Source organism: Triticum dicoccoides, chromosome 5A, assembly GCF_002162155.2.
Source record: "Triticum dicoccoides isolate Atlit2015 ecotype Zavitan chromosome 5A, WEW_v2.0, whole genome shotgun sequence".
NCBI lineage: Eukaryota > Viridiplantae > Streptophyta > Magnoliopsida > Poales > Poaceae > Triticum > Triticum dicoccoides.
This window is the reverse complement of record NC_041388.1, coordinates 397,016,818-397,025,752: the sequence shown is the minus strand read 5'-3', so window position 1 is coordinate 397,025,752 and position 8,935 is coordinate 397,016,818. Positions and strand designations below refer to the sequence as shown.

At 43.9% G+C, this 8,935-nt stretch overlaps 2 protein-coding genes across 2 annotated transcripts; one reads left to right on the top strand and one right to left on the bottom strand.

Moving 5' to 3' along the window:
- Nucleotides 1–281: 281 nt before the first annotated feature.
- Nucleotides 282–5,100, top strand: LOC119301779 (65-kDa microtubule-associated protein 6-like). The gene is made up of 13 exons (XM_037578760.1): nt 282–635; nt 725–844; nt 1,669–1,872; nt 2,150–2,407; nt 2,709–2,924; nt 3,010–3,165; nt 3,259–3,418; nt 3,507–3,658; nt 3,814–3,901; nt 3,971–4,044; nt 4,126–4,200; nt 4,287–4,629; nt 4,732–5,100. The coding sequence occupies exons 2-12, from the start codon at nt 794–796 to the stop codon at nt 4,620–4,622; spliced, it is 1,770 nt and encodes a 589-aa protein (XP_037434657.1). The 5' UTR covers nt 282–635; nt 725–793; the 3' UTR covers nt 4,623–4,629; nt 4,732–5,100.
- A 797-nt stretch (nt 5,101–5,897) lies between these two features.
- Nucleotides 5,898–8,341, bottom strand: LOC119301780. Its single transcript, XM_037578761.1, has 6 exons — nt 8,063–8,341; nt 7,896–7,963; nt 7,637–7,797; nt 7,472–7,553; nt 6,666–6,786; nt 5,898–6,266 (listed from the first exon to the last, which is right to left on the bottom strand). Exons 1-5 carry the CDS (start codon nt 8,100–8,102, stop codon nt 6,673–6,675), a joined length of 465 nt encoding a protein of 154 aa, XP_037434658.1. The 5' UTR covers nt 8,103–8,341; the 3' UTR covers nt 5,898–6,266; nt 6,666–6,672.
- Between the last annotated feature and the right edge of the window lie 594 nt (nt 8,342–8,935).

Below are 8,935 nucleotides of genomic sequence, written 5' to 3'. Positions count from 1 at the left end.
CTTAGTGATCTAAACGATTTTATATTAGTTTACAGAGGAGGTACTATATGGCGATTGCCTGTGACAATTTGGCGGGGTACGGTGCAGTAACAACCTTTTGTTGGGTTTCAAAAAAAAAAACCTTTTGTTGGTTCTCTGTATGAAAGTATTTGGCACCAGCTAGACTCAATTCATTTCAGCTTGAACAAAATTCCGAGGGAATCTTCCGTGCGCAGCCGCACACCATTGCGACGCCATTAAATAAAAGGAAAGACAAAGGCCACCCTCCATTGCCTCTCCCCTCTCCGCTGGCCTCTGCTCACTCCCAACCTCCCCAAAGTCCCAAACAAACAAACAAACCACCCTCCCTATAAGCAACTGGCAAAAACCCAACCAGCCTAAAAAGGTCCCAAATTCTCATGCACCCTCGCCCTTCTCCTCCGCTCTCCTTTCCCTTCCATCGCTTCGATCAACAGAAGGGGAGGAAAACATAGCCAAGCTTCTAAGCTCGCCAGGAAAAGAGCTTAGCTTCCATTGATCCCAAAGGGCTTCTGGCATTTGGCGCCTGTGCTTTTTCTCCTCTTCTTTTCCTAATCCCAAGGAGGGGAGAGGAGGACGAGGCTAAACAAAAAGCTCAGGCGCCGCTTTGGCTAATGGCCTAGCTAGCTGCTCAGGGCGGCGCAGCTGGAGTGCTGGACGGACGGCCGGCCTAGGGGTGGATAAGAGCCTGAGACTTTGCTACCAGCCTTTCCTCGCCTCCTTGTCTCCTCTTTGAGCCGCTCCTTTGGCGGTGTCCTCTGCTTGGTTCCATTCCATGGTGGGCATGGAGGGCACCGGCTGTGGCGCTTTGCTCAGAGAGCTCCAGGTACTCGCTGCTCACCTTTGATTCGTGCCACTGCTAGCAGTATTGAGTGAAGTAGAGCTCCGTTCTCTGAAAACAAATTATGCTTCGTAGCGTTTTGCCGCCTTCTTTCTTTGCTATCTTCTCTCGGTGAATTCGTTCTCGCTGTCTGCGCCTGTGTTAACCCAATTCGCATGCTTCACTTCAGAAGAAAACTTCAGCTTTCATCTCCTCTAGTAATAGGTGAAAAATCATTGTTGCAACTGTACTGTGTTTGAGTGTCCTCTGTGATTTGAGAGACTAGAGAATCGGGTGTTATTGTATTTCATTTTGACATGGAACGAGGGTTGAGTGTTATTGGGGTTACACGGGCTGCGGAGAAGTCAGCGTGAGCGAGTATTCCTTGTGTAGTAAGTAGTTGTTGTCTTCTTTTTTCTTGGTGGTGAGCTGCGCGGCAGGTGAACTGCATGCCTCAGGGCAGTGTAGCTTTATGGTGGAAGCTTCTCTCTTTTGTCACCTTTCTGGTTCTTCACCACCTCAAAAAAAGCATTTCCTTGATTCTATTCGGCTTAGTGCGCCAGGCAGTTGAGGTGGGACAAATTTACCTCTTTTTTTCCCTCTCAACTAACACTCTGTTTTTCACCTGTAATGCCATCATTTCGTTATGGCTTTTATTGTAAATAAATATCTTTAACACTTATTAAGATGACCTGGGGAGTACATGAATCAGGCAATAGTAATGATCAAAATGCATTCTTGAATCTATTGCCTTGGCCTTGCATTTATTTGGCCATGCATAAGGTTGAAGCACCATTACTCATGCATGCCCTGTTGTTTCTGGCACTCAGCAAATCTGGGCAGAGGTAGGGGAAAGCGAGGGTGAGAAGAGCAAGGTCTTGTCAGAGATAGAGAGGGAGTGCTTGGAGGTGTACCGCAGGAAGGTGGACGATGCCAATCGGACCAGGGTCCAGCTGCACCAATCTGTGGCCACCAAGGAAGCTGAGGTTGCATTGCTAATGGCTACTCTAGGGGAGCACAAGCTGTATCTCAAGGTATGCATACTAATCATCATGATGATGACGCACTAATTGGTTTGGTTGTCTGTTGGCTTCCAGAGTGGTTGCTTGGTTCCCTTGAGATGATGGAATCTGGCTGTTGTTGGTAACATGCATGATTCAAGTTGTGGATTGCTACTAAATAGGACTTGTTGATGCCTGTTTGCTTTTTTGTCAAAAGTAGCTACTGGCTTATAGTAAATCTCTAGGCAGCACCACCTTAATTTAATATTTTTACTAGGATGTTTTTGTTAATTTCTTGGCACTTGCGCAGAAAGACAAGGGCTACCTGTCGCTCAAGGAACAACTCGCCACTGTCGTCCCTGTACTCGACGACCTGAAATGCAAGAAAGAAGAAAGGATCAAGCAATACTACGATATTCGATCACAGATTGAGAAGATACGCTCCGAGTTAAGTGAGCGTAGTGATAAGGGTGATCATGTAAACAGTCCAGCTGATGATGAACATGATTTATCGACAAGGAAGCTTAATAGCTACCAAGCGCAACTTAGTGCTCTTCAGAAAGATAAGGTAAACCGTCATGAATAAGCTAGCTAATCTGAAACCTTCAGTTGCCTTTCAGAATATTTTGTTTCTTGCAGTACTTGTGAATAAATAGAACTGGCAGCTGCTAAGGAATGCGTGAGTATTCAGCAATGGTTCAACTCAGAAAAAAAATGCCTTCCTAGATTTTGCGGTACATAGTTTCTATAAAGTGATAAGATGATCCATGTAATGTGTATCAACTGTCTAGGGCCGCTGGTCATCTAATTTAAGTTACTTTAGGATTGAGTGTTGACTGGCAATGTTTTCTTGTTTGCAACATTTTCAGTCTGATAGACTTCACAAAGTTCTGAAATATGTAAATGAAGTGCATTCTTTATGTGGAGTCCTTGGAATTGATTTCGCAAAGACCGTAAACGGAATTCATCCCAGTCTACATCAGAATGGTGTTGAGCAGTCCAGAAACATCAGCAATGGCACACTGGAAGGCCTTGCTAGCACAATATCAAATCTTAAAGCAGAGAGAAAATCTAGAATCGATAAGGTACTCTCAAGGTTCCTTTCTTCTCGGTGTTTTGTTATATGAGTTCTGTGTAATAATACATTCTCAAGCAATCGATTGCCTATAGATGAGAGAGACAATGGAGTCATTATGTCACCTCTGGAAGTTAATGGACTCTTCTGAAGAGGAGAAGAGACAATTCAGCAAAGTAATCAGCATTCTCATATCACCAGAAGAGGGAATCACATCCGCTGGTGTTCTTTCCCAGGAAACAATCGAGAAGGTTTTACCAGCTCGCCTTTGTTTTTTCTTCAGTACGCTGTTTGTTGCTTATCTTAATCATTTTTTACAATTTCGGTGTTGATTTCTTATGCAGATGGAAGCTGAGGTTGAGAGGTTGACAGAACTTAAAACCAACAGATTGAAAGAAATTGTCACAAAGAGAAGGGCCGAATTAGAAGATATATGCAAGAATGCACACATACAACCTGATCTCAGCACAGCCCCTGAGCAAACTAACGCCCTGATTGATTCTGGTTGTACATTATGCATCTTGCTCAAGTACTATCTTGACCAGTGGTTGTTTTCTTACAATTGTGACTCTCTTGCCCCTGTTCCATTCAGGTACTATTGACCCTTCTGAGCTCCTGGCGAATATCGAGTCACAAATATTGAAAGCAAAAGAAGAGTCACTAAGTCGAAAAGATATTATGGACAGGATAAATAAATGGATTGCTGCCTGCGATGAAGAGGCTTGGCTTGAAGAATATAACCAGGTAGTTTCAAGCCCATTTGCTTTGGAATTACAATGCTCAAATTCTGAGCATAGCATGTGCACTTGTTGCACGGACTAACCTGCCCCCGCATGCCTTTTCTAGATAATTCTGAGGTTCCCTAAATCATGAAAAATGACACCAAAGCTCTTTTGCAGGACTCGAAGAGGTATAGTTCTGGAAGGGGTGCTCATGTAAACCTTAGAAGGGCGGAAAAGGCACGAATTTTGGTCACTAAAATTCCAGGTAGGTTTTGATGCTGGAGACTATCGTGTATTTCAGTTTAGTTCAACGAATGACCGATATCTTTCTCAGCTATGATGGACAACCTGATAAACCGTACCTTCGCTTGGGAAAATGCAAGAAATAAGCCATTCTTATATGATGGGGTATGTCCACAATCTGATCAGTAGGGTAAGCATTTATCGTTTGTTTCTTTAATTAATTGACTCGTATATATGATTTGACAGGGACGACTAGTATCTGTTCTAGAAGAGTACAGACTTAACAGAAAAGAAAAGGAGGAGGAAAAACGGCGATACCGGGTTAGTGATTGTTTACCAAATCACCATTATTGGCTGAAAAATAATATGGCATATTCTGGTCTGAACATCACTTTTTTTATTTGCAGGATCAGAAGAAATTGGAGAGCATCCTGCTTGCAGAGAAAGAAGCGATTTTTGGCTCCAAACCAAGCCCAAAGAGAGCGAGCAGCTTAACCAGAAAGACAAATGGGTACCGTTCAAATGGAAGCAGTAATGGACTAATGACCCCAACACCTCGCCGATCATCCCTAGGCAGTGCCACCCCTGAGCTTTCGACACCCAGATCATATACTAGTCGCTATAATAGATACTTTGGTGATTCAAGGCGGCTATCCGTATCACAACTGAACTTCGGCGATGATTCACTATCGACATTTACATCAATTAGTGGTTCTGAACCAGAATCCCCTTCTATCGGATAATTTCCTGGTACTATCTCAATCTCTTCATGCATTTTTTCTAACAACAATCTTCAAGCATATTTGTTACCGATGATGGTTAAACAATGTGTTATGTTAATTATTTTGGCAGGTCAATCTATTGGGTCAATTGCCAAGTACTTAGCATTGTAAATGGACCAGTGTGCTATGAAGTTTTTGCATTTGTGTGTACATTACTGATGCCATGTATTTAGCTATAGCTAGTATTGTTGACTAGTAAGCACTGGGTTGGTTGACTTGATTTCGGGTTTGAAATTGATGTTTCGAGCTGATGGCTCTTTTAGACAATTAGGTGAAAGATGTAGTGAGTGGTTTAGGGGTAATCACTTGTACCATATCAAATGTCATAATTTATGTGACTGGCTTGTGTGTTGCAACCTTGCAGAAATAGTTTGAAATATTTGTACGGATGTAACATATCATACTTCTGCAGTAGTTTCTAGTTCTTTCTCTTGTGCAATATGCATGTGAATTTCAGTACCCTTATTTTATGAGCAGAAAAGGCAGAGTCCATGCCATAAAATGCATCTGTACTTCTCCCTCCGACCATCCTGTGCTTCTCAATTCTGCTTGGATGTATATAACATTATAACTGAATGGTGCTTGTGAATACAGACATTAAAGATATGCTCTTTCGGACAACATGACAGAAGCAAATTGATTAGATGAGAACTAGGAATAATCATCACAGTGCATCAGATTCTTTGTCATGTGTGGTCCCATCCCATGAGTTGTGTCAATCGAGCAGTGCATTTTTATCGCTATTATAAACATGAACCGCATGGTGCAGCCTGTGATTCAGATTTCAGGGCAACCCCAGTTGATATGATGCAACAAAATATGTGATGAGAGATAACCTGGAGGAAGATGAATGCCAGCTGCTCGCTCTGGTGAGGACCTGAGCACTTCGTCACTGGCAAAACTCGATCTCCTCCATCTTCGTCTCCTCATTTCTCCAAGGATCTGCATCCACTATGGAACTGTATAGAGGAAATGGTTATGTAGTTTCATATCCATTAGACAGAAAGTCCAAATTCAGAACAATGACACCGATAACTGCCAGACAGATGCTTGCCTGCAGCCAAACATTTTATATCGGTGCTCTGCGCACTTTAAACGTATGACGAATCAGGGAGATTTTTCTGAAAAAAAAAATGGATCAGGGTGCAATCAGTTCTTCTAATACAAATTGGCAGATGCATGAGAACGAAAAGGCTGTGATTGCCTCAGTACATATCTCAGTTACATTTCAGCATCTAAGAAATGCAAATTTCTTCAGATCTCAGAATATGGACCGACACAATTACAAGAAATAGAGAACAGTTCTTAACGTAACAAGTTGGGATTCACACTGGTGGTCTAGATAAGAGTTTGAATTACAGAATTAGGGGCAAATGAATAACTCTGTCTTCTTTCCTTTCTCAACCAAATAGAAATAATTAGCATTTAACTACCATAGCAAGCAACTGCATAAATACATTATACATTCGCGACAAACAAATGTCAGTTGCAGAGCATTCCTTTCGATTCTCTCAACACTCAGGATAACATGGTATACTGGGACATTAACCACCTTCCCACCGCCGGTCTGTATAGCATCATCTGCTCCTTCATAATTTGCCAGGTCTGCATGGTATACAAGCAACAACAAGAGATTGAATTGCTGCCGTAGTGCTGTTTCTATCTCGCTCTGCTAAATCAGAGTTATATAATAAACATATACATGCTGATCAAAGAATAACTTGTCAGCCAACTTGACAGCATGACAGATGGTATCGCCCAGTTCATTGATCGATATGGTCCTTACAAATTAATACAGCATCGGGCATTCACATTTGCTATTACTCTCACAATTTAATAGCACGAAGGGACTCAAGGGAGGAGCATGTTGTTAGTTGATAATAGCATTCTGACATATCCCAAAAATAATTACATCCTTTATATGAGGAACAATGCATCTGCATTCTGAGGCTAAATGCACAATGGACTAGGAAGTTGTAAAAATAAAAGGGACAAGTAGCATACCAGTAAACTACGCAGATTTCCGAAGTAGCCAGGACAAAATGTATGAAAGGGCAGCATCAACGGAAGACAAGGCAACAATGAACACCGCAACGAGTATGAGAGTAAGTGCTGCCGTCCTCAACTGCCAATGACAATGATTTAATTAAACATAGAACGGTTTCCAAAGTAGCGATGCCATCAATGATGTAGCAACTTAAAAATCTTAACGGACTAAAAGCAGCAAGACATCAAATAATATGGTGTGCTAACAAACTGACCAACAACTAAAATACTAAACAGCAAGGAGCTACTCTAGCATTTAGGATGTATGCATATGATACTAGAAGTCTAGAAGATTCATAGAGAACGAACATTGGACAAAATGAAAGGAATCATGATAAGGGCATAATTTAGTACTACTTTATTGAACATAAATACCCCCTCCGTTCCAAAATAGATGACCCAACTTTATAGTACTAACTTTAGTATAAAGTTGGGTCATCTATTTTGGAACGGAGGGAGTACCTTTTAACTCCTGTTGGTTCAACCTATAAGGTTCAGAGTTTATCTACGCAAACTCGTCGAGGATGAACTATGCACACTGCAATCTTAAAACCAACCTACTGCATCACTCTAAATCATGTGTTAGAATTTAGAACACATCCTGAAACATATAGCAAGCTCAACATATCCTCACAGGTTCACATTCCTTAACCGGTAAGCTGATAGGGCCACAAGGGAATATAGATTGCACTGTTAAGAATATATGAAAACAGAACCTGAATAACACCGACCTAAGAAATAAACTACAAATGCAAGTGCCATACCGTATTGCGGAAGCCCGGCCATTCGAGGTGCTTCAATTGCCCTGGCTGCTCAGCCAAGAAAACCACCAAGTTCCTCACACTCCTGATAACAGAGGGCAATTCTAGTTCATCTCATCGTCGAACAGCACAAACAGGGGGGAGCAAGTCAGCAAGATCTGTACTTACACAGCGAATTCTCTAACCACCGCAAGCCACAGCGGCTCATCATCATCAAACCGGTACTGGCTGGCGCGAAGTCCCTGACGCCCATTGCCCGACGCCGCAGCACATTTCGGCCGTCTGGCCGAAGCGAATCGGCCAAGAAGACATGGTTGCAGCTCCGCAACCTGTAAGCGCAAACCATGTATATATAGCACTAGCATAGTAACCAGAAGAAGAAGAATAGAACAAGGGAATATGATTCTGGCGCCATTGAAATTACGACCTTGAGTAGTGGAGGCCTCGTTAGGCCGCTGGGTCGAGTGGGTCTGCACCACGGAAGCGGAGACGGGCCTGGAAACGAAGGAAACCGCGGGCGGAAAGTGAGGATCTGGCTAGGAAAAGGAGATAAGCACGGACATGGCGTCAGTAGGCGCGGCGAGCGGTTGGGACCTGCGGCGAGGGGCAGCGCGCTCGCGGCCAATCCAGACATCCTCCCCGAATTTCTCGACGCGTGGAGCTTGGGCGGAAGAGAGGGTTGGGGTTTCAGGAGCTGCGGTGGGGGATGAGAAAAGCCTCCGCCGCTGCGCGCGGCACGCGCTCTCGCCTCCCGGCGATGAACGCCACTGAGCCAGGCGGCGCTCGCGCGGTCCTTTTCCGGTTCGGCGCTGCGAGGTTCTCCGGCGTCGCGTGGGCGTAGAGACGGCGGTGGGGGTGGTCCGGCCGCCCTGCTGTTACTGGGCCGTGTGCTGGAAACGAACCAAAGCGTTGGGAGGCCCGTAGTGCCACGGCGGCCCGCTTTTCCTAGAACTTGCTCAGCTTGTGGCCCATGATAGTGCCACGGCGGCCCGTTTTCACAGTCTCGGGAGGCCGTAGCGGGTCGATTTGTATTTGGAATTTGGTCCAATTTGACATTCGATTGTGGATGCAGAGTTTTTTTTACTACAAGGTTTCATATTAAAAAACCTACCACATATACCCCTGCGTTGCAACGGGAGAAGTGATTGATATGTCCATCAAAACGTATATCAATGCGGCACGACAACATCCGGACGGTGCCACCTGACGGCAGGAGGGATACACACGCCAAGGTTGAAATCTACTCCCGTCTTTGTTGTGGTTATCTCACGAAAGTCTTAAAATGAATTACTAACGCAAGATTGGTGAACTTCAAAAGGTTGTTCATGAGGATCAATTTCAGTCTCCATTGACTACGTTCACGTTTATCCAAAGGTACTTGCTTGACTCGCAGATTTTAAATACTGAAACCCCAAGACAGAGACTAAGTGCGGCTTCTCACAATCCCAAGTGGATTGCCCCATCAGC

Coding starts and splice junctions, on each gene's coding strand:
- LOC119301779 (XM_037578760.1), top strand. CDS start 794: ATGGTGGGCATGGAGGGCACCGGCTGTGGCGCTTTGCTCAGAGAGCTC. Junction 1,873..2,149: donor AGCACAAGCTGTATCTCAAG/GTATGCATACTA, acceptor GCACTTGCGCAG/AAAGACAAGGGCTACCTGTC. Junction 2,408..2,708: donor GTGCTCTTCAGAAAGATAAG/GTAAACCGTCAT, acceptor CAACATTTTCAG/TCTGATAGACTTCACAAAGT.
- LOC119301780 (XM_037578761.1), bottom strand. CDS start 8,102: ATGTCTGGATTGGCCGCGAGCGCGCTGCCCCTCGCCGCAG. Junction 7,964..8,062: donor CGCGCTGCCCCTCGCCGCAG/GTCCCAACCGCT, acceptor CTTCGTTTCCAG/GCCCGTCTCCGCTTCCGTGG. Junction 7,798..7,895: donor CGAGGCCTCCACTACTCAAG/GTCGTAATTTCA, acceptor TTGCGCTTACAG/GTTGCGGAGCTGCAACCATG.